General features: G+C 39.9%; 1 protein-coding gene across 4 annotated transcripts in view; it reads left to right on the forward strand.

Moving 5' to 3' along the window:
- The first annotated feature begins 1158 nt into the window (after window positions 1–1158).
- Window positions 1159–24702, forward strand: part of DENND5A (DENN domain containing 5A) — a 97235-nt gene continuing 73691 nt past the window's right edge. For 3 of the 4 annotated variants that reach the window (XM_059408598.1, XM_059408604.1, XM_059408612.1), the window contains exon 1: window positions 1160–1310. In XM_059408598.1, the coding sequence (XP_059264581.1) occupies window positions 1199–1310 (112 nt within the window). In that variant the 5' untranslated portion in view covers window positions 1160–1198. Of the gene's footprint in view, window positions 1311–24702 lie in introns of all 4 variants that reach the window. The other variant, XM_059408620.1, reaches the window with a different exon arrangement.

Consider the following 24702-nt stretch of genomic DNA (forward strand, 5'->3'; position numbering starts at 1 on the left):
ACCTCCGAACTATATTATCTTCCTGGCTTCTGATCTGCAGGTTCCTGCCTACCCTCTGTGGGAAACCAAATCAGAGGGTCCCAAGGCAAGGGCTAGGAGGCAAGTTTCTCTCCTCCTCATTTCCTACTTTCTCTCAGGACGACGGGCTTAGAGATGGATTTGAGAATTCTCATAAGTGGAAGGGGAGCTCCTAAGTGGCCTGAGCTTTGGAGGCTCCAGGAGAGAAAAGAGGACAGTCTGGTGCATGGGAAAAGGCCTGCCCTGGGGTGGTGGGTGAGGGAGCTGGGAGCTGACCAGGAGCCCAATATTCTAGACCGGGTTTTGTCTCTTAGGCTCTGTATAGCCTTGGAGGAAGAAGTCCTTGCTTTTTTCTAAGTCTTAGTTTCCCCATTTGTAAAAAAAGGGTAAATATGGGACTGGCTTATCCACCTCCACCAAAAGAGGGGGCATCTTCAGCTCTCCTGAGGAAAGAGCAGGGCAAGGAATTCAAGGTGCAGGGCTAGTGGAAAGAGCTATCTGAGGTCTCGGTCTAGCCTGGATATGGGACGAGGTGGGCTGCCAAGCTCAGTCCCGCGACCCCATCCCTGTGACAGGGCCGGGTTAGGAAGACATCGGGATCTCCCGTGTGAGGAGTGGGTAGAGGACAGAACATAGACCAAGGTCTCAGCTCTGCGGCATGCGCCCTCTCATCCCTCACCTCCTTATCCTCTCAAAAGGAGTCGCAGCCTCGAGGGGGTGGCGGTTGCGGGCGACCGGGCAGTGGATGGCCGCGTTGCGGCGGCCGCCTGGGAAGCTGCGGCCCTCCGGGCCCGAAGAGCATCACGTCATCCTTTCCGCCAGGCGCCCGCCCCCTCCCCGACAGCGCCTGCGCAGGCGCGGCGGGAGGGGGTCGCGGTGGGGGCTCTCCTTCGCGCATTACGGGCTGGAAAACCATTTATCATGCTAATGAACATCAAAAGAAAGCTGGGGACGCTGAGAGGAAGGCGTCCAGGATGCGGCGCGGGGCGGCCCGGTGCCCCCCTGCCCCGTCACGGCAGCCGCGGCGGCCGCGGGGACCGGGCCAGGGCCGGGGGCGGCGGCCCGAGCCGCGGTAGCGGCGGCGGCGGCGGCGGCGGGAGGGGCGGCCTGAGGGCGGGCGGGAGCCCTGGTGCGGGGGCTCCGCGCTCCGCACGGCCCGGCCCGGCCCGGCCCCGGCGCCATGAGCGGCGGCGGCGGCGGCGGAGGGGGCTCGGCGCCCAGTCGTTTCGCCGACTACTTTGTCATCTGCGGGCTGGACACCGAGACCGGGCTGGAGCCGGACGAGCTGTCGGGTGAGTGCTCGCGGAGCCCGGGGCTGCTTCCCCGCGCCCGCTGCGGCGGGGGGACCCTCGAGGAAACCTCCCCGCTTTGTCCCGGGAGCTGGGCGAGGGCCGGTCTGCGGGACCCACGGCTGGCGCGAGGGAAGGGGGCGTCGGGCTGGAGGTGGCGTAGCGGGCTGAGGGGGCTCTGAGTCGGCAGGGGTTCGAATGGCCCCTCCGCCCCTTTGCGCTATGGTCCTGTAGTAGGCGACGAGGAGGAGAGGGAAGCGTTGTGTGTTCTGTTTGGTGAAGGTAGAGTGACTTGGTACAAGATGAAGGTAAGCCTGTTGTCGAACACCCGCTAGGGAGGGAAGAGGGTCTCCCACATCTCAGTTGAAAGTAAGTTCCACCCAGACTGAAAACCAAAACAAAACAAAAAACAAGGAGAGCAAAACAGAAACTTGTGAGTTTTTCTGGCCTCTTCCCAAGAAGCCAGTTCCTCAAAACTGTTCTAACTCAGCCCTGGGCTGGGCTCCCTGGTTTGGTAGGACATGAAGTAATAAAGTGAACTTGAGGCACAAGAAGGGTGAGAACTCTGTTAATTCTAGAAGGGGCCTATACCAAGCCATGCCTCTTTTTATGAGAAGTAATGGGTGGCCGTTATGAGACCAGCCTCATTTGTGAGTAAAAGGGCGGTGACCTAGTGGGAGAGTCTGGGTTGGGTGGTGATGCTTCTCAAGTCATCTTTCAAAGGGGGAAGTAGTAGGAAAGTGAACCTGGGGCCCGGATCAAATTGACAAGAATTGCAGAAGAATGTCATAATTGTAAAATCCCCATGAATTCCACTGCACTGTCATTGGAACCTTTGAATTGCAACAGTTTTGAAAAAGTTTTTGGACTGTCCAGTTTGCAGGTTTCATGTGAGTTTGTTGTATCATCCTGATTTGATGAGGGATTTCCTTTTCATTGTTTTGTCTTGATGTATTCACCAAAGTTTCCTGAAGGTTATTATGCTGTTGACTAATTTTACCTTGCTTCAGAGATAATAGGACAAGATTTTTGTTTTGTTTTGTTTTGTCACCAGAAAAATTCCAGTGTTTCTTGTGGAAAAAAAAAATTAGGTGTATACTTCAAATGACAAAAATAGACCATCTTTTAAAAAGCATGATAAATTGATGACCTTTAACAAGGTCAGAACAGATACACAATTTTCTCAAATTAATACCAGATGGAGGAAAAAAAATCATGAAACAATAACGCTATTAATACTAGGCCTTTTGTTGGGGCAACTTTATTGTTTCAAGATCACTTCTTTAGATCTTCAAATTCTAATACAGATGTTGGTTTTTCATGTATGTTTCATATTTATTAAATTTGTGACTTTGTGATGTAGTTGTTGGAATTCAGTCCATGATGTTGGAGCTGGGAGAGACCTCAGAGAGGAATATGAACCCCAGGAAGGACAGTAGGGCCAACATTCTGTTAGTTAATTGCCTGACTTTTGGTTCAGTGCTCTCTCTTACACTAAACTGCATTTCATTGCCTGGTTGGGTCTTTAGAAAACACTAACATGTTGAGAAAGACTAAAAATATCACAGTTCTCCCCCGTAAAAGAAACTTTATAAAGTGGTGGAATAAGCAAGTGTTTTTTTTTTTTTTTTATAATGCTGTGCTTTGAGTATCTATTAAATTATATAGGAATTTGATTTTAGGAATGCCTGAGTGGCTCAGTCAGTTAAGGATCTGCCTTCTACCCAGGTCAGGATCCCAGGGTCCTGGGATTTAGTCCTGCATTGGGCTCCTTGCTCAATGGGGAACCTGCTTCGCCCTCTGCCTGCCCCTCCTCCTGCCTGTTCCCTCTCTCTAACAAATAAATAAAATCTTAAAAAAAAAAAACAAAAAAATTTGATTTTAGAAAATGAAGAGAATGGTTCGCAAATGGTAAAAGCATTAGAATGAAGCTGGGAAATGATGTGTTAGTGAGAGCATGGGTTTTGCACTTAAACATTACCCCTCTGCAATATGTTGGCTATCTCTGTGACTCCGGGGCAAGTTAGATAACTCTGCTGGCATCTTCATCTATAAAAAAGGGAATATATATAAAAAGCATTTCATCAAGTAGACACTCAAAAATGTTACTTTTCTTTTAGTGACTATCTGTAAATTATCTGCAAGTGAAAATTATATCCCTGTGAAAATTTATTGGGAGGGACGCCTGGGTGGCTCAGTTGGTTGGATGACTGCCTTCAGCTCAGGTCATGATCCCGGAGTCCGAGGATCGAGTCCCGCATCGGGCTCCCAGCTCCATAGGGAGTCTGCTTCTCCCTCTGACCTTCTCCTCGCTCATGCTCTCTCTCACTGTCTCTCTCTCTCTCAAATAAATAAATAAAATCTTTAAAAAAAAAAAAGAAAATTTATTGGGAGAATAAAGAAAGGGGGAATCAATTGTATAAAATGTGTGAAGAAAGAGTATTTTTTCTGTCTTTTTAAATGTGGTGGCAGTAGTGGAATGCCAAGACCATTTATTCAGTAGGTGGCCTTTGTTCGAATGGGCACTGATTGAAGGATTTCTTTTTTTACTTCATTTCATTTCTGGTGAGTTGGTAGGGGAATCTGGACTACGCAGAGGGAATCTGAAAAAAATAAAAACAGAATACAAATAGCTTTATGCAGGTCAATCTTGAGGCTCTCCAGGGTGCGTTTTCTCTCTATAGCTGGCCTTGTAGTTCTCAAACTGATGATGTCATAATAAGTGAGACTAAAGGAAATTGTGAATTGCAGTCAGGTCTTTAGGGAGGTACTGAGGAGTCTATAAGTTCTCTCTATGCAAATTAAGTTCTATACTTTAGGTCGCTTCTGTACTCTTAAAAGCAAATCCAGAACAGGCAAATCCCTGTTCTTACACTTATTTGTTCCTTCTAGTTTTGTGGAGAAGGATTAAGATTCATTCTCGTGTTGCAATAATAAGAGCCTGCTGAGTTGAATATAAAACTCAAATCACTGGATTTTATAGGAGTCCCTCCCTCTCACTTCCCCTTTCTTTCACACTTAAGCATTTAGGCAAGTCATATGCTTATTTGTTGTGCAAGGAACTGAGGAAGGTATGAAAATTGTTTTCTGGTTAGTTGAGAAATTATTTTGGGTTTGGGGGAGGTGATCCTGAATGAATCGTAAGTCTAGCCAATTTTGGGAAATAGTGTCTGCTTGTTAGCTTCTTGAGCTTGTCAGAGAGATAAGCAAATCTGTAAGAATTGCATTTGAGGGGCGCCTGGGTGGCTCAGTGGGTTAAAGCCTCTGCCTTCAGCTCAGGTTATGATCCCAGGGCCCTGGGATCGAGCCCCGCATCGTGCTCCTCTCTCTGCCTGCTTGTGATCTCTGTCAAATAAATAAATAAAATATTAAAAAAAAAAAAGAAAAAAAAAGAATTGCATTTGATATATGTTTTCCATTCCTGTTGGTTCATCCTAAGTGGGGTGGCAGATGGTAGTAGAGTGCATTCCTTATTTACCCCTTTGATGGATGGATATCTGAGGTGTATTTGTTTCTCCTTTTTCTTCTTGTGATCACTGCTGGTGACTGCAGGAGAAGGCTTACTGTGAGATGGGATTCCTGAATTTAACTTTCCCTGTCTGCCTGAGAATTAAGATTCCAGAATACTTGTGATCTGTTTCTTACTTTGGAATCTTTTTAGGTTCCTCTGAACTGACTTGTACCTAGCTTTGAAATATAAGTATTCTTGGTTCATCCATCCAGTACTGCAGTTTTCCCAGGCTCTGAGCAGAGAGCCTTGGCGAGAATTGAAGAGAAAGGCTTGGGAACATAGATAGGAGACTTGTCAGTGTCCTGTATGAGCCTGTTTAGAATACTGAGAATATACTTAAATCATCTCTTAATATCACTGTTAGAAGAGAAAAAAAAATGCTTACTGACTAGGAAAGTCAGAGGACTGGTGAGATCATATTCCTCCTTAACCATATTGAGCAGTGAATTTAGAACCTAAAATTCATGGCATGTCACATGTGGAAGAACTCTCCAAGAGATTATATAACCTTCTGATTTTACAGATGAAGAAACTGAGGCCATGGGAAATTGGAGAATATTTTTCTCCCTTGCCATGTTTCATTTTTCTTTTTTGCTATTTGATGATGCTTTGCAGTAATCTGTTGAGTAGAGGGGACAAGTGAAATATTTGTTTGGCAGAGGCAGGAGCAGACATTATGGCAGTTTTTCTAGTGCAGGTTTCTGTTTCATGTTAAGGAAGAATACTATGTGATTCTCATGAAGGATGTCTTATTTTTTTTTAGATTTTTCTTTTCATATAATTTCACACTGAGCATTAATGTGAATAGTACAAAGAACTTCAGTGCATCCTTTTTACAGATTGACTGATGAACATTCTGCTTCATTTGTTTTATCACTTGTATGTATATATTTTCTTATATATATAAATAACTTCATTGTGATCTAATTCATATACCATATAATTCACATATTCAAAGTGTACAGTTCAGTGGTTTTTAGTATAGTCACAGAGTTGTGCAGTCATCAGTATAGTTAGTTTTAGAATATATTCATTACCCTTCTCCCCCCCCACCCACCCAAGACCCATAGCCACCCATTAACAGTCACTCCCCATTTCCTTCCAACTCTGTAACCGTTCTTAGCCCTAGGCAACCACTAATCTATTTTTGATCTCTATAGATTTGCCTTTTCTGGACATTTCATAAAATCAAGTCCTATATGGTCTTTGTGATTGGCTTTTTTCATTTAGCAAAGTTCATCCGTCTTACAGCATTTATCAGTATGGGTTTTTTAAAGGGCTGAATAATACTCTGTTGTAAGAATATACCACATTTTTTTATCCATCAAATTAGACATTGGGTTGTTTATACTTTTTGATTACTATGAATAATGCTGCTGTGAACATTTGTGTACCTTTTTTTTTTTTTTTTAAAGATTTTTATTATTTATTCAACAGAGAGATAAAGAGCACAAGTAGGCAGAGCGGAAGGCAGAGGGAGAGGAAGAAGGAGGCTCTCCGCTGAGCAGGGAGGGAGCAGGAAGGGAGCCTGATGCCCGGCTCAATCCCAGGACCCTGGGATCATGACCTGAGTGGAAGGCAGCCACTTAACCGACTGAGTCACCCAGGAGCTCTGTGTACATGTTTTTTTTAAAAAGATTTTATCATTTATTTAAAGAGAAAGTGAGAGAGCACAAGCAGAGGAGTAGCAGAGGGAGAGGGAGAAGCAGGCTCCCACTTAGTAGGGAGCCCATTGTGAAGAAAATAATGTGGGCCTTGATGCCAGGTCCCTAGGATCATGACCGGAGCTGAAGGCAGACGCTTAACTGACTGAGCCACTCTGTTGTCCCTGTACATGTTTTTGTGTGGAGATATCTCTGCATTTCTCTTGGATATATACCTAGGAGTGAAAATGCTGGTCATATGGCAACTGTGTTTAACCTTTTGAGAAATTGACAGACTGTTTTCCAGTACAACTATACTAGTTTACATTCCCACTAGGGGTATATGAAGGTTCTACTTTCTCTATGTTCTTGCCAATACTTATAACTTTATTTTTGATTATAGGCATCCTAGTGGGTATGAATATGTATTTCATAATAGTTTTGATTTTCATATCCCTGATAGCTAAGAAGTATACGTTATATAAAAGAAAAAAAAGGCTATCTTTTTCCAGAGATGAATTGACTATAAAAAGCTTGATGAGCCAGTTTCAGAGTCAGTATGAGCTAATTTTTATTTTATTTTTATTTTCCTCTGCTGGGCTTTCAATTTTATGCATGGTCATTGTATAAAGGCATCTCTGCTCTGAATCCTAGACTCCTAGCTGAAGCAAAACTTAAATCCTGGTAGCTTACCTCAAGGGTCTGTGATAACTTCCAGAGGTCAACGTTGCTCTGGCAAGAGGAAGCTTTCCTACGTTAGGTCACATATTTCCTTTTTGGAAGTTGAGCAAAGGAGAGATCGAGAGAAGAGATCAAAACACAGAAAACAGAGCAGTCCAAGGCAGTTTAAAAGTATATTCCGGGGCACCTGATTGGTTCAGTGGATAGAACATGCACCTCTTGCTCTTGGGGTCATGAGTTCAGCCCCCACATTAGGATGGAGTCTACTTAAAAAAAAATTTTTTTTAGTTACATGCTAAATTAAGTTGGAGAGACTGTATATTCTTTAACTTTATTCTTTATTTTATATATATATATATATATATATTTTTTTTTTTTTTTTTTTCCTGTTTAACCCACTCTTACCAGTTCTGGAAAATTTTTTTTTTTTTTTTAAAGGATTTTATTTGTTTATTTGACAGAGAGAGAGATCACAAGCAGGCAGGGAGGCAGGCAGAGAGAGGAGGAAGCAGGCTCTTCGCAGAGCAGAGAGCCCGATGCAGGGCTCCATCCCAGGACCGCTGGGATCATGACCTGAGCCTAAGGCAGAGGCTTCAACCCACAGAGCCAACCAGGCGCCCCTGGAAGTGTCTTTCTTAGATCAAATAGTTACGAGGGCTTTGTTTCTAAGATGCTCCTTTTTTGGTGTGGCTGTTTTAGGATGTTTAATGCTTTTTTTTTTTTTTTTTTTTTTTTTTTTTTTTTTTTAAAGATTTTATTTATTTGACAGACAGACATCACAAGCAGACAGAGAGGCAGGCAGAGAGAGAAGGAGGGGAAGCAGACTCCCTGCTGAGCAGAGAGCCCAACATGGGGCTCGATCCCAGGACCCTGGGATCATGACCTGAGCCGAAAGCAGAGGCTTTAACCCACTGAGCCACCCAGGCGCCCCTGTTTAATGCTTTTTTGTCTGAGCCACCCAGGCGCCCCGAGACTGTATATACTTTTTTTTTTTTTTTTTTTTTTTGGTCAGAGAGAGTGAGCACAGGCAGACAGAGTGGCAGGCAGAGGCAGAGGGAGAAGCAGGTTTCCTGCTGAGCAAGGAGCCCGATGTGGGATCATGACCTGAGCCGAAGGCAGCTGCTTAACCAACTGAGCCACCCAGGCTTCCCGAGACTGTATATTCTTAAACATGAGAGAACCCTACTTTGCATTCCCTTAGGTAGGGAGGATCAGATTGAAAGTAAGTGGATTTTATCTGAACGGCCCTGGAGCCTTACTCTTCTCTGCTTACAACTCTGCGCGCCACTCTGCTCTGTGTAGCCCTTCCTGCCCTCCTAGATTAGAAACTGTTTTCTTTGCCTAGAATATCCTTTGGCAATGCCCATTTCCAGTTCTATATCCTTTTATAAGCTTGTTTTCTGGCTAAATCTGGTGGATAGCCTTCTTGGACTTGGCTTGGCTTCTCAGTTCCTCTGCTGTCCCTGGATATGAATTACTGTCAAGTGGTCTTAGAGGTCTCTCAGGAACCTAGGTACACAGGAGAGAACCTGCTGGATATGGCATAGGATCCAGTGAAGGAGAGAAAGACAGCCTTTTGGAAGTTGGTGACTTAGGGAATTCATTGATTACACATAGGCAATCATTGCCAGATTTTTAGATTTAGTTCTCAAAAGTTACTAAGTGAAGCAGATAATGGACCGATGTCTGTGTTCCAGATGTCCTGTGGTGACTGATTTTAGTTTGGAGTATATGGAACCCTGCACTGGATTTATGAGTGACATAGTCCTGTCATGGTGGAAAATGAGAGCATGTGCCAGCTCTCAAGCTATTTTCAGTGTGCTGCTAAAGGATCAGATATGACTCCAGGAAGTAAGATGGGAACAGCTATAGTTTTGATCCTCAGGTTTCTCTGATATACTAAGGTGGTCTGATATCTGAGACCTTAAGTATAGTATCTTACACTTAGGATCTGTCATAGTTTCCTGTTAAAGGTAGCCAGGTTAGTAATATTTTTTGTTCATTGCTGTGTTAGGTAAGTCAATTTTGCTAGGCCATCTGTGATCTACTATACAGGTGGAACTAACTGGGTTAGTCTAGAGTATTCACAGAGTGCTGAGAGTTCTAATCAGGGAGAAGAAGGTTTATGGTGGTTCCTCTTATTAAGCTTCATTCCTCTGTGAGTGTGGGATTCCTTGGCTTCTAAACTATTCCTAGTTGGCAAAACATAATATGAGTGTGTGTTTATTAATATGGGTCACAGAATTTAAAAAGTCAGAGCTAGAAATGAGAGGTAGTCTATCACTTTTTACAGAGGGTAATGATTAATATTTGTAAGTGACTTTATACTTTGTAATGTACTTTTAAAGAGTTTTAAAATTTTTTCAGTCCTACTCAAAATACAATTTTTTGTCCGTTGTACCCCAGCAAGTTGGAAAGAACTGTTAGAATCCATATCTTTTGTCTGGTGTTACACCATTGATGAGATTATTGTTTTCAGTTGTATATTTGGGAAAATTGAAGCAATGGCTTAATCATTGAATAGCAGAGCTATGGTGTGGCCTCTTTAGCTCAGTCCCCAACCCACATTGCAGTAGAAGAGCTCTGTCAGGAGAAGAACCAGGTCACTCATGGTCTGAATTGTAGTTAAGGTGGTTGTTATTTTATATATATATTTTCCTGTCTAACCCACTCTTATCAGTACTGGAAATATCTTTCCTAGGTCAAATAGTTACGGGGGCTTTGTTCCTAAGAAGCTCCCTTTTTGGTGTGGCTGTTTTAGGATGTTTAATACTTTTTTGTCTGAGGTTTATTTTCTTTGAAAAAAAAAAAAAAGGTTTGTGTCTTAACCTCAGAAATCCCTCAGTGTAGGCTGTAGTTTGCATATTTTGTGGTTGTAGTTTGGGGACTGGCTCTGACTTCTGGTTTACCATATTCTGTATAACGAAAGAATATTATGGGAAGCAACAAAGAAACTTCCGGGATTTTTAAAAGCAGGAAGACAGAGGAGGAAATGATTTAGAAAATGGTATTCATAGAGCCACAATTTGTAAGTGGATAAAACCAATTTATAACAAATTACATGCACTTCTGTTATACATTAGAATTACTTTCCACAGGAATGTCAAAGGACTTGGTTCTTCTCTCAGTTGTGTTATCAGCTGATGTCCTTTTTTTCCCTTTAGTAGTTTTATTTATTTATTTTATTTTTATTTAAAAATTTTAAAAAGATTTTATTTATTTATTTGAAACAGAGTGCAAGCAGGGGGAGCAGCAGAGGGAGAGGAAGAAGCAGGCTCTTCTCTGAGTTGGGAGCCTCATATGGGGCTCAATCCCAGAACCCTGGCTGGGATTATGACCCAAGCTGAAGGCAGATGGTTAACCAACTGAGCCACCCAGATGCCCCTGTAGTTTTATAGTAATAGCCCTCTGACACTGTTTTAGCCTAGTTGTGAAGATAGGTATTGATTATTGTTACATTGTTGAAGAAAACTAGAGATTTTATTTTATGTAAATTAGGCGTCCTTTTTCTTGTTTTTCCAAGTCTTTATTTGACAATGACTGTTAAAATTTTTAATTATTTTTACTGATAATAAAAATCATAGGTCATTATAAAAATTAATAAGAATGTCTGACTGGCTCAGTTGTTAAGTGTCTGCCTTTGGCTCAGGTCATGATCGCAGGGTCCTGGGATCAAGCCCCGCATCAGGAAGCCTGCTACTACTCCCTCTACCGCTCCCTCTTGTATTCCTCTCTCACTATCTCTCTTTCTTTGTCAAATAAATAAATAAAAGTCTTCTAAAAAAATGTTTGAAGATCATGGAATTTTTCTCTCTCTAAAAATAAAACTTTGAGTTATAAAATACACATTTCTTATAGAGAATTTAGAAATTATAGAAAAGTACAGAAATAAGTGACTCATAATTCTTCTATCCAGAATTAAGCTTAGTATTTTGATGTCTTTATGTAGTTCCTTTTAGTTTTTAAACATTTTTATTGCAGCATATCTTAAACACATATCCTAAGTATATAGCTTGATGTATTTTTATATAGGTATGCATGTGTGTAACCATCACCCAGATCAATTCTTTCCAGTTTTTACTATGTGTAGGTGTATGTATGTATACTTTTACATATTGTGATAAAGTGAAATGTAAAATTTTGTGTTTTGATATTTTTCATTTAAGGTTCTATCATGAATATTTCTCAGTATTATCAAGTATTTTCCTGAAATTTTGTTGATCCCAGTGAAGAGTTAATTACAGGGAGCAGAAACTCATTCAGACAATCTAAACTAAAAAGGGGATTTCTTTCAAATTCTACCATGTGATATATTTATAAATAACATCCAACATAAATATAAAGATCTATGGAATATTTCAAATTTTTCTTTTTTCAGATGGCCTCATACCTATGCTTTTACACTTAGTGGGGAGTCATTCTATAAGGTTATCCCTAAAACAAGTCTTTGTTGAGTCTGAGGAGTGTACATCTTAAGTTTTAATAGTATTGTCAAATTTCCTCAACAGTTTAGACACACACTTCAGTGTTTAAGATTCCAGTTTCTCTACATCTGTAATAAAATGTTAGGACTTTTCTGACATGTTTCCAATCTGCTAGGAAGAAAATATCTTGTTTTAATCTGAATTTAATGATTTGTGAGGCTGAGCATTTTTTCATATATTTCATGTACATTTGTATATTTCTTCGGTTCAGGTCCTTTCTTCATATTTCCATTGTGTTTATTATCTTTTTCTCTTTGATTTGTGGAAATTGTGTATTAAGAATATTTTGATTGTCAGGAAATATATCAAAACTTCAAAAATACTTGGAGTGAATGGGATGCTGGCATGGCTCAGTTGGTTAAGCTGCAGTCTTAGCTCAGGTCATGATCCGGGGGTCCTGGGATTGAGTTCTGCATCGGGCTCCTTACTCAGTGAGGAGCCTGCTTCTCTCACTGCCTCTGCCTGCTACTCTGCCTGCTTGTGTGTACTCTCTCTCTTTCTGACAAATAAATAAATAAAATTAAAAAAAAATACTTGCAGTGAAAATATATATGTGCACTAGTATATATTTATAAATTGGGATCATAAGAGAAGTGGATTGTGTATATACTGCTTTTTGAATATATTATTATATGTCAGTAATTTTTCCATGGTATTAAAAATGTCTTGAATATGGGGCACCTGGGTGGTTCAGTCATTGGGCATCTACCTTCGGTTCAGATCATGATCCCAGGGTCTTGGCATTGGGCTCTGTGTCGGGCTCCCTAATCAGCGGGAAGCCCACTTCTCCTCCTCCCACTGTCCCTGCTTGTGTTCCCTCTGTTCCTGTCTCTCTCTGTCAAATAAGTAAAACCCTAAAATAAAAGTCTTAAATAGTCTCATACCATTAAATATACTTCATATATGTGATTTTAATTATTTAATTCCATAGTGTGAGTGAGCTATAAAATTTTTTTTTTGAACTGTAAAATTTTTAGTGATTGTTTGGCACTTGGGTGGTTTATACTTTTTTATTACAAATAATTTTACACAGTAGTACTTTATACAGATCTTGACTGCCTTATTTTTGCTTTAATGTAAATATCGATAAGATATTATTAAGCCAAGTTAGATGAATCTTTTTTTTTTTTAAAGATTTTATTTATTTATTTGACAGACAGAGATCACAAGTAGGCAGAGAGGCAGGCAGAGAGAGAGGAGGAAGCAGGCTCCCTGCTGAGCAGAGAGCCCGATGCGGGACTTGATCCCAGGACTCTGAGATCATGACCTGAGCCGAAGGCAGCGGCTTAACCCACTGAGCCACCCAGGTGCCCCAAGTTAGATGAATCTTTAAACACATTTAACATGTAGTGATAAATGTTTTCTCAAAAATGCTGTACCAATTTATGTTCACCTCTAGTTTGCTGTTATTTAATCCTACACACACACACACACACACACACATACACATGTATTGTTCGGAGGGATTGTATATTACCATAACATAAAATTGAGCATTTAACCATTTAAAAATGTATAGTTCAGTGTCAGTTTAGTATATTTCATAATGTTGTGCAGCCATCACCAGTATGTAGTTCGATAATATTTTCATCACTCTTGAGAGCAAACCCTGTACTCATTAAACAGTCACTCCTTATTGCCATTTTCTCCCCAGTTCCAGGCAACCACCAACCTGCTTTCTGTCTCCATAGATTTGCTTATTCTGGATATTTCATACAAATGGAATCATGTAGTATGTGACTTTTTGTGTCTGGGTTCTTTCACTTAATGTTTTCAAGGTTCATCCTAGTTGTTGCATATATCAGTACTTCATTCTTTTATTTATTCTTTATTGAAGGTAGACACACATTGTTTCATTAGTATGGGTGTAAAACATACTGATTGAATACATTATGTGATGCTCACAAGTGCAAGTGTAACTACCATCTGTCTCCATAAACACTTACAATATGATGAAGTCTAGTAATTTCATTCCTTTTTATGGCTGAATAATATTCCATTGTGTGGATGTACTACATCTTGCTTATCCATTCATCTGTTATAGACATTTGAGTTGTTTCTATTCTTTGGCTACTGTGAATTATGCTGCTTTGAATATTCATATGCAAGATTTTGTTTGAACACCTGTTTGGGAATCTACCCAGGAGTGGAATTGCTGGGTCATTTGGTAACTTTATGTTTAACCTTTCCAAGAACTACCAAACTGTTTTCCACAGTGGCTGAACATTTTACATTCTATCAACACACGAGGGTTACACTTCCCTACATCTTTGATAATAGTAATTTTTCATTTTTTGATGTCATTATGTTTTAATCTGTATTTCCTTACTACTAAGATATTTTAAAAGGAGCTATTTGCTATCCTTTATATTTATATTGTGAATTGTCTCTTTATAATTTATCTTCTTGCTCTTTTTTTTTTTTGTGGGGAGGAGCAGGAGGGACTGAGGTTGGGGTGCTTTGGAAGGTGATCTCTTTTTGCTTAGGGAAAGCTGATAAGTTTGCTATAGAAATAGGGTGGCTAAAGAAATGTGATTTGTGGCATTTATTTGTTTCCTGTGGCTGCTGCAAAACAAATTATCACAAACTGGGTGGCTTAAAACAACAATACTTTGTTTTCTCACTGTTCTGGAAGCCAGAGGTTCAAAATCAAGGTATTAACAGGCTGCCCTCCCTCATAAGCTCTAGGGGAGAATGATTAATTGCCTCTTCTAGCATCTGTTGAAGTTTCTTCATCTTTAAAGTGGACTTAAAGTCTATCTCATAGGGTTGTTGTAGGATTAAAGAAGTTAATACATTAAATGGCTTGGGATAGTACCTGACACATGATGAATAAGCATTAAGTATTTTCACTGTTACTAACATTTTTCCTTGCATCACTTAACTCTATAACTTTGACATTAATGCAAAGTGAAGAAAGGGTAATAGTACTACATACATTTTCATTTGGGCCTGTTAGCAACCATATGAGGTATGTTCTGTTGTTATTTGCACTTCTTATGTGAGGACAGTGATGCACAGTATGGTTAAATAACTTGCCTGAGATCATTCGGCTGATATGTGCGAAGATTGGGATTCATCAGATCTGTTGGAATCTAGAGTTTACTTTTTTTAAGGAATTAAACTTCAGTGATATCAATATAGTATACAGTAAAGTGCATATACTCAGGTTCACACTGTGATGTGTTTTTACAAACTGAAGTGTTGCCTGCATCCCAGAACCCTTTCTTGTGCTCCTTCTAGTCAGTTTTGGCTCTCTTGTCTGCCAGAGGTGACGACTGTTCTGACTTCTAACAGCATTGATTAGTTTTGCCTTTCTGTACTTTTATATAAATGGAATCAAATGCTGTTCTCTTTTGTCTGGATTCTTTTGTAGAACATCATGTTTGAGAGATTCATCCATATTGTTAAAAGTAGTTTTCCATTGTTCATTCTCACTGCTGTGTAGTTTTCCATTGTGTACTTCTACTACAGTTTATCTCTCATTTCTACTGTTGATGACACTGTGGGTAGTTTTTAGATTTTGAATATTAATAGTGATATATTATGAACATTACTGTATGTGCCTTTTTTGTGAACATGCCCTTTGGTCTTTGGGGTGGGTGTTTACCTAGAAGTGGAATTGCTGGGTCATAGGTATATATATTCACTTTTAGTAAATACTGCCATACTGTTTTCCACTGTGGTTGTACCACTTTACATTCTCACCTGTAGTGCATAAGAGTGTAGGTTGCTCCCTGTCCTCATCAGTACTTGACATTTTCCTTCCTTTTTATTTTAGCTATCTTGGTGTTTGTGTAGTGGTATTGCATTACCAAAATTTGCATTTTTCTGGAAGACTAATGAAGTTGAGCACTTGCCAAAGGTTTATCATACTTTTATATGTTTTTTTTTTTAAGATTTTATTTATTTATTTGACATGGAGAGAGAGAGAGAGCATAAGCAGGGGGAGCAGCAGGCAGAGCACAGAGGGAGAAGCAGACTCCCATGACCTGGGCTGAAGGCAGATGCTTAACTGATTGAGCCACCCGGGTGTCCCTATAACCCCCTTTTCAGAAGTAACCAAGTCTTTTGCCATTTTTTGTTCAGTTGGTCTTTTTTTTTTTCCTATTGATTTAATGGAATTCTTTATATGTTCTACATATGAATCTTGTCAGTTACATGTATTGAAAATATCTCTTAATTTGTTTCCTTTTCATTCTCTTAATGCTGACTTTTGAAGAACAAAAGTCTTTATAATATCCAATTTATCACTTTTCTCTCTTTATATTTGGTGCATTTGATATTCTGTTTAAGATATGTTTGCTGTTGCACAGTCACAAAGATGTTCTGTTTCCTACTAAAAGCTTTATTGTTCTATCTTTCACATTTAGATTTGCAATCTCAGAGCTAACCCTCTTAATCACTATACTGTGACAACTCCATACTGCCTGAAAAAAGCTCTTCTACCGCTCTACCGTGCACGGGGGGCATGCGCATGGGTGCCACTTTTCAACATTCTACAGAGTGGAAGAGAAACATTTCCATTGCTTTCACAGCTGGGCCTGTAGTACAACAACGCTTTGATACAACCAAATACAGTCCTTTTGATAGACGTTTAGTAAAACAAATGCTTGTCTTTGTGCTTTGATTTAGTACCAGCTGGTAAAACTTTAGTGTTTAGGAAACTGTTAAAAAAAAAAGAATATTACTCTAAGATGTCTTAAGGTAAAGAGAATTCACCTCTGTTATTGAGGGTAACCTGATAGGAGGCTCCCAAATTCTTTTTTATTTTAAAGATTTTATTTATTTGTCAGAGATAAAGAAAGAGCCAGCAAGCACAAGCAGGGGAAGCAGCAGATAGAAGGAGAAGCAGGCTCCCCATTGAGCAGGGAGCCTGACATGGGTCTCCATCCCAGGACCCCAGGATCATGACTTGAGCCAAAGGCAGATGTTTAACCGACTGAGCCACTGAGGCACCCCTATAATGATAAATTTTTATGTCTCTAAAACACTTAGTACAGAGCTGTGTAAACAATAGGAACTCAGTCAAGACTGATAAATTGCTTGAGCATGGAATAATGTAGTAATGCAGTAGAGTGGCTGAGGGTGTGGTAGACAAGTATCCTATGGTGGCTGAATGGAGAAAACATCACTGTACTTATATTTATAGCTTGCATTTGGTGGGAGGGTGTGAGTAAGATGTGAGGTTTTGGATGAATTGTTTTAAGTGTGTTGCACATTCAGTAAATATTTGTGGGTTGATATGTTGATGAATTATGGGGATATTTTCACCTCGAGGGAAAATTTAAATTTTTGGCTTGCACATTTCTTCTGTTTCTCTGTGGTCACAGAGGTGTATTTATTTTTAGAATTCTTCTTTAGCCTTATTTTATAATAGATTGGCTAGTTTGGTTTTTGCTGCTCTTGTAAAAAGAACTGTGTTATAATTAGCATCTCTGCTTCCTTTAACAGTTTTATGGATTTGTTTTGAAGAACTAAAAAAGAAACAAACTAAAAGAAATGTTCGTTGTGCTAAATATTTCTTCAAGAAGAGCATTTTATGCTAGATAGTATTCAAATGTGAAATTCCAAATATCAACACTGGAAAAAAAAATATCTCCCAAGACTGAAATGCCCCCAGAAACTCCTCCCCACATTGTCATGGTAAATTATCTATAGACTGGAAAGGGTAGAAATAAATTAGTGAGAGGAGACCCAAACCTGAGTCCATTAAGCATTTATATAGGAGCATTTAATTCCTCTGAATGAATTCAAGTCTCTTTTTTTAATTTAATTTATTTATTTGTCAGAGATGGGGGCGGGGAGCACAGGAGTGGCAGGCAGAGGGAGAAGCAGGCTCCTTGCTGAGTAAGGAGCCTGATTCAGGACTCTTAGGGCCCTGGGATCATGACCTGAACGGGAGGCAGATGCATAACTGACTGAGCCATCCAGGTGCCCCTGAATTCAAGTCTCTTGACCCAAACAAATTATACCCTAGAGTTTGGTAAGAGAATTGGGATGAGATAATTTAGTTGCTGTCTGTCAGGTCTAAGGATATGGAATTACCACAAAAACACATATTTTCAAGACTGAGAAGGTAAGAGCTTGACATTTCTAGTAAAAATCTAGAATGGTTTATTCAGGATATGGTAAGAGGATTTAGAAAAGGAAACTGATTATTAAGAGCTGACACAGGGACGCCTGGGTGGCTCAGTTGGTTAAGCAGCTGCCTTCGGCTTAGGTCATGATCCCAGCGTCCTGGGATCGAGTCCCACATCGGGCTTCTTGCTCAGCGGGGAGCCTGCTTCTCCCTCTGCCTCTGCCTGCCATTCTGTCTGCCTGTGCTCGCTCTCTCCCCTTCTCTCTCTCTGATAAATAAATAAAATTAAAAAAAAAGAAAAAGAAAAAGAAAAAGAGCTGACACAGGCCCACTAGAAACATGTTAGGTCAGACTAACTACATTTTCTTTATTAAGCGGGAGTAGACTGGTAGAAGAGGTTAATAACTGTCACCACCGTTTTTGGATTCAGGAATGGTTTGATGGGAAGGATTAAGATATACATGGGGATAAGAAACAGATTTGAGTTGTATGATGAAGGCGGTAACGTGAAAGTAGCAGGGTAGAAAGATGTCCCTGCCCCCCAAAAAAGATGTGTCTTAATGGCAACACTAAAATGTGAGGCTTTTAGTTGGCTGAAACTTTGATTTATGTCAAAAAGTTGTGATTTTTAGCTTGTATTAATAGGTATTGTCAGAGAAGTGGATAGTCCTATTTTAAATGTTGTTAGACCACACTTAAATAGAGTACCGAGTCTAGTTCTAGGAACTAGGGAGGTGAGGGAACTGAAAACCATATGGTAGGAATTAAATTCAAAGGAGCAGACTTGTTGTATGACCAGTAAATGGCTCTGACAATAGGTCCCACAGAAGAGTTTCAGAAGAGCTTGGAGTTGCAGAATTGGCAACATTGTTGGAATACCATAGATTTTGATAGCACTCACTTGAATAAATGTAGATTGGCTAATCAGGCAAAGAAGCCAATGAAGGTCATTCTAAGCAGAGAATAGCATCTAAAAAAGAACGAAGGCATGATAAAGCATGCCATATTTTAGCAACTACAAGTGAGTTGGTGTGGATAATGTCTAAAGAAGGAGAGAGGGGTTGGGTAGGAAGTAAGACTGGCAGGTGCTTTATTGAAGGTGGAGGAACAGGAGCCCAGGAGATTTGATTGTGTTAAATAAGAAGGAATTCCAGGCTTTCTTACTTCCCTTCAAGAGCTCCGTGCAATACATGCCCTCCATAATACCCACGACCAGGCTCACCTAACCTGCCACCCTCCTCCCCTCCAGAACCCTCCCCCTCCGATTTCCCCTAATTCACTTCTCTCCTTCACCCAATATCCTCTGTGTTATTCCTTATGCTCCAGAAGTAAGTGAAACCATATTATACTTGACTCTCTCTGCTTGACTTATTTCACTCAGCATATTTTCTTTTTCTTGTAGTTGTAAATAGCTCTACTATGAGAAAGTGCTTTATTTATTTATTTTAAAAGATTTTATTTATTTATTTTTTTGTCGCAGGGGGAGCAGCAGGCATAGGGAGAAACAGGCTCCCTGTTGAGCCAGGAGCCTGTTGGGAGACAAGACGCTTAACCAACTGAGCCAACCATGCATTCTGAAATTGCTTTTTTTTAAATGCTATTGGGGTGCTATTTTAGTGGTTGCTATTTTTTTTCTGGTGCCTTTTGGGTGGAGTTTTAGTGGATTTAGCAGCAGACTAAAGGGTATAGGTTTTTTTCATTTTTAAAAAGTTTTTACAGCTTCTATGATGATATGCTAGTTTGGTTGAGCTTGTGTCAAAGGTGTCAATTTGTGGGTTGGAACCTTTTTAATGTTTAATTCTCTGACTCCCGTATGAAGGTTTTAAGGCATATTAACAGTTTGGATAAAAAGAATAATTTTTGTTCTCCTCAAAAGAATTGGGCTTTCATTGAAAACAGGTGGAAGGATGGAAATGAATTAACTGTAAATTTTGCCTTTAGTGAAGTCACAGTTTAGTACAGTACTGGCATTTAGTTCTCTCAGAGAGTACATGATACTGGGTAGGGAGAACAGTCACATATGTTGGTAGTGACTAGAGAAAGCTGCCTAATAAAGGTAACATTTCAACAGTCTTAAAGGATCGGAAGGACTTAGATCTAGAGGATGTGAATGGGGATGGGTAAAGTGTGGATCAACAGGGAACTCTTGGGCATGTTTAGGAACTATTTAGTCATCCTGTTTGACTAGAAATATGCTCTTCAGAGAGGATAGTAATGGAGGCTAGGGGAAACAAATAAAAAAAAAAAAAACAAGGATGTGTCAGATAGATTGTATGACAAAAGAATAGTGGGGGAATGGAGAGATGATGGTATTTGACTATAATAGCTTGAAGACTGTTAGCTGCCTCTATTGCCTCATAAATGACTCATTTGCAGGAAGATTGCTACCCTGTTAGTCATTCTGCTAGGGTCCTCATTTTAGCTTTTAGCAGACCTAATGATTTTCCAAGAAAAGGAGGATCATTGTTTTTGTAGTGTTGTTGATTTTAATGGAACTGATTCATTTTCAGAGTGTGTCCAGACAAGAGAGCATGAGAGATACAGATGCTGGAGGAGAGCAAGAGTTGAGGTGGAGAAAGGTAGAGAGAAAGAACTGACATAGCATTTGTTCCTCTGGCTCTTTCTAAGAAACTGTGGGTTTTCACCTAGAGCTTTGGCAACAGTGGTGGCTTTAAGTCTTGGGATTTTTCCAAGAACTGATAGAAGGCCTTAGCCTCCTGTCTGTTCTTACTAATAAGCTCACTTACTGGCAGGTTGTCTCCTCACCCCTTCTCCACCCTCTACCATTCACCATTTTAGCTTCATTTGTTACTTGTCCTGGATCTCCCTATTCTAGCTGCAAGAGGCTCTGAGGAACCATCTGTTAGAGGGTCTTAACTGCTAGAGGTTAGGGCAGCTTGGAGGTTGATGTTGCTTGGTGCAGTGAAAGGATGCAGGAGATTTTGGGTTGCCTTTAGTTAGGGTGGAACCCTCTCATGAGCTGTAGACTGAGAATACTACTCTTTATTACAGTAGAGAATTTGTGGTTTTATGGCTTTTTAGACTTTTTGATGAAGATTACTTAACCCACAGAATGTTCCTTTCTTTACACCAAAGCTGTACTTCTTCTTCTTCTTTTTTTTTTTTTTTTAACATTTTAGTTATTTATTTGACAGCGAAAGAGAGATCACGAGTAGGCAGAGAGGCAGGCAGAGAGAGAGAGGGAAACAGCCTCCCTGTTGAACAGAGAGCATGATGCAGGGCTCGATCCCAGGACCCTGAAATCATGACCTGAGCCGAAGGCAGAGGCTTAACCCGCTGCGCCATCCAGGTGCCCCAAAGCTGTACTTCTTTACTGCTCTAAATTCCAATGTTCTAAGAGACATCCATTCTAGTGTCGTAGGTTAACAGAGTATTAGACAAGGGTGTCTGGAGGAATTTCTAATCCCATTTTGTGTCCTACTTGTTGAATGATTATCTCTGAGCCAGTTTCCTTATCTGTAAAATCTCTCTTAGGGCTGTGATGAAGTTTAATGAAATAATATATGTGAAAGTGGTTCAATGGATTCCAAGTGGTACATACATACTTTTCTTTCTCTTTTGCATTAACAGTTTCTCATTCCATATAATATAGAGAGGAGGAAATGTACAGAGTACTTGCAGTACAGAAATTAGGAATTAGGTTAATGTTCTAAATCTGAGTTAAAAAGTATCTTCTTCATCAGCTGGGAGAAATGCACTATTAAATTATTTATATTCTTTAGTGAAATCACTTTATCATAGAGATTATATATGGTCATAGTAGGTAGGGAATTCAGAAAATACAGGAAAGTATAAAGAAAAAAGTAGCTATCACCCATACTTCCACTTTCCAGAAGTCATATAGCCATATCTAATATTTCGTGTATTCATTTTTATAACTTCTTCTGAGTTAAAGTATTTAAAATATGTATGTTAAGCAAGGTATCATTCTTTGTAATTTATAAGAAAGTTATATTCATAGGTGCATAAGAGCATCTATTCTTTTCTTTCTTTCCTTTTTTTTTTTTAAAGATTTTATTTATTTATTTATTTATTTATTTATTTATTTATTTGGCAGAGAGACAGGCAGAGAGAGAGAGAGAGGAGGAAGCAGGTTCCCCACTGAGCAGAGAGCCCGATGCGGGGCCTGATCCCAGGACCCTGGAATCATGACCTGAGCTGAAGGCAGAGGCTTTAATCCACTGAACCACCCAGGTGCCCCAGTAAATAAAATCTTAAAAAACAAAAGAAAAATTCATCAAGAAGCTGACTGGAAACTTGATGTTCATGGGGGAGGGATTGATTTCTGAGAGTTTCACTGGCTGTATAGTTTCTTCCCTGTAGTATGAAAGTCTCTAAGTCTTTTTTCTTGGGCAGGTCAGATTCATAGAAAACATTTCTCTAAATCTCTGCTTCAAGGACATAATCCCAGCTGCCAACTTTGTGAGAGCCAAGTAGTAGAAGGGGAATCTCAAATTCAGTATGTAAAATGTTTTTCTGTTTTTAGAATGATACCATTGCTTTCAGCTATGCCTTTGGTTTCCTAGCTATTGATGCCTGATACCTCAACTGTAGTCCCAAGTTATAGATATGCCCACTCTTTAAAATTTTTTAAAAAATTTTTCAGTTGAGATAGAATTGACATATAATATGGTATTAGTTTTAGGAGTACAACATAATGATTTGATACATGTCTCTATATTGTAAATGATGATCACAGTAATTTTGGTTAACATTTATCACCACATAGTTACAATTCTTTTTTTCTTGTAATGAGAACTTTTAAGATCTACTTTCTTAGCAGCTTCTGACTTTTTTTTTTAATGAGCCTTTTCTTTTCTTTCTTTCTTTTTTTTTTTTTAATATTTGTTTATTTAGGAGGAATGAGAGAGAGCACGAGAGGGGGAGGCTCAGAGGGAGAAGCAGGCTCTGTGATGAGTAGGGAGCCCGATGTGGGACTCGATCCTGGGACTCTGGGATCATGATTTGAGCCGAAGGCAGTTGCTTAAACAACTGAGCCACCCAGGCATCCCAGCAACTTTAATATATGCAGTGCAATATTGTTAACTATAGTCACCATGCTGTACATGACATCCCCAGGTCTGACTTATTTTATAACTGGAAGTTTGTACCTTTTGACCACTGACACCTATTTCATTCAGCTCACTTTCTTTTATCTATCCCTTGTTAAGAATAAACTGTTTTCTTCTGGCATGTTGGAGGTGGCAGAGTGGGGAGGGTGTGTGGTGGGGTCAAGCTGGTTCTTTTATTTAAAAAAAATTGAGATATGATTTATGTGACATAAATTAGCCATTTTAAAGTGTATACTTCAGTCATTTTTAGTTTATTCACTGTTGTGCAGCCATCACCATTACCTAGTTCCAGAACATTTCCATCATCCCAAACAGAAACTGTCTATCTGTTAGTAGTTAGTCCTCTGGCAACCACTTTCTGTTTCTATGAATATGTCTCTTTTAGATATTTCATATAAATGGAGTAATACAATATGTAGTCTTTGTAGAAAGAAGCCTGTGGCTTCTTTCACTTAGCATAATGTTTTCAAGGTTCATTTGTGTTGCAGCATGTAACAGTACTCCATTCCTTTTTATGGCTGAATAATGTTCCATTGTATAGTTCTACAACAATTTATCTCTTCTTGAGCTGATGCCAGCTGGTTCTTCAATAGACTTTCAATCAGTCCTTCTGTTTTTAGTCCCATCTTTAACCCCACTTCCAGAAGTGCCTGATGCTACAAGTTCCTGAGCTTTTTGGAGGTTATATTATATCCTAGCTTTCTTTTATCTGCTGTCAGGAACCACTCATCCATCTGCTTTCCAGCTTCTAAAATTCTGTTGCTATCACCTTCACTCTCATTCTGTGTCTATGCTACCCTGACCCCTACCCCTCTACTGTTGTTTTGTGGGGTTTTGGGAAGAGAGGCCCCAGCAGGAGAACTAACGCATGCCTTCTGCTCACAATTTATTTTATTTTTTATTTTTTAAAAATATTTTATTTATTTATGATAGAGTGAAAGTGAGAGTACAAGCAGGGGGAGCAGCCCCTGCTGAACAGGGACCCTGACTCGGAGCTCCATCCCAGGATGCTGGCTGGTATCATGACCTGAGTCAAAGGCAGATACTTAACCGACTGAGCCATCTAGGCGTCCCTTCTGCTCACAATTTAAAAGGTACAGTTTCCATGCTGGGTCAGACTGGAGGCCCAATAGTTATTAAGTCATGAAATGATCAGTCTGGGAAAATCCTTTCTAGTAGTATATATATATTTTTTAATTTGATAGAGAGAGATCACAAGTAGGCAGAGAGGCAGGCAGAGAGAGAGGGGAAAGCAGGCTCCCCGCTGAGCAGAGAGCCCGATGTGGGGCTCAATCCCAGGACCCTGAGATCATGACCTGAGCTGAAGGCAGAGGCTTAAACCACTGAGCCACCCAGGCGCCCCGGGAAAATCCTTTCTAAATTAGGAACTTGACCTCTACTTCTTAATCTTTCATGTGAGGAAAGTGAGACCCAGAAGACTCAAATTGTTTAGGTCACACAACTAGTTAGTAGCCAAAGTGAGACCGTAGCTCCATCTCCTGCCTTCTAGGCTAGTTGCTTACTGTTAATTTAGGCTGATTATGTTAAAATTTCGTATTGAGGAGAGAATGAAGATTGCTTACATTTGTCCTCTGCTGTTTCTTAGAGATCCCAGTCCACTGGGTTTGCCCAAGTCCATTTTTCTGGAGGGGCTAGCTTTTATACAAAAGTGCCTATGTACACGATAACTGCTGGGAATCCTTTCTCTATCAGTAATTCAGTACAGTATGTACTGTATGTAATTCAGTATAGTATGTGTATATCCAACACACACGACAGTGTTCATTAGACTGATCTGAAAGTCCATGAATTTGATAGCTTGTTGCTTCCCATACTAAACAGAACAAATTATATAAGTTCAAGATGTTAGCTCAACAGATGTGTGTCCTATCAAGGTTTTT

The sequence above is a fragment of the Mustela nigripes genome, chromosome 1 (assembly GCF_022355385.1).
Source record: "Mustela nigripes isolate SB6536 chromosome 1, MUSNIG.SB6536, whole genome shotgun sequence".
In the NCBI taxonomy this organism is placed as follows: domain Eukaryota; kingdom Metazoa; phylum Chordata; class Mammalia; order Carnivora; family Mustelidae; genus Mustela; species Mustela nigripes.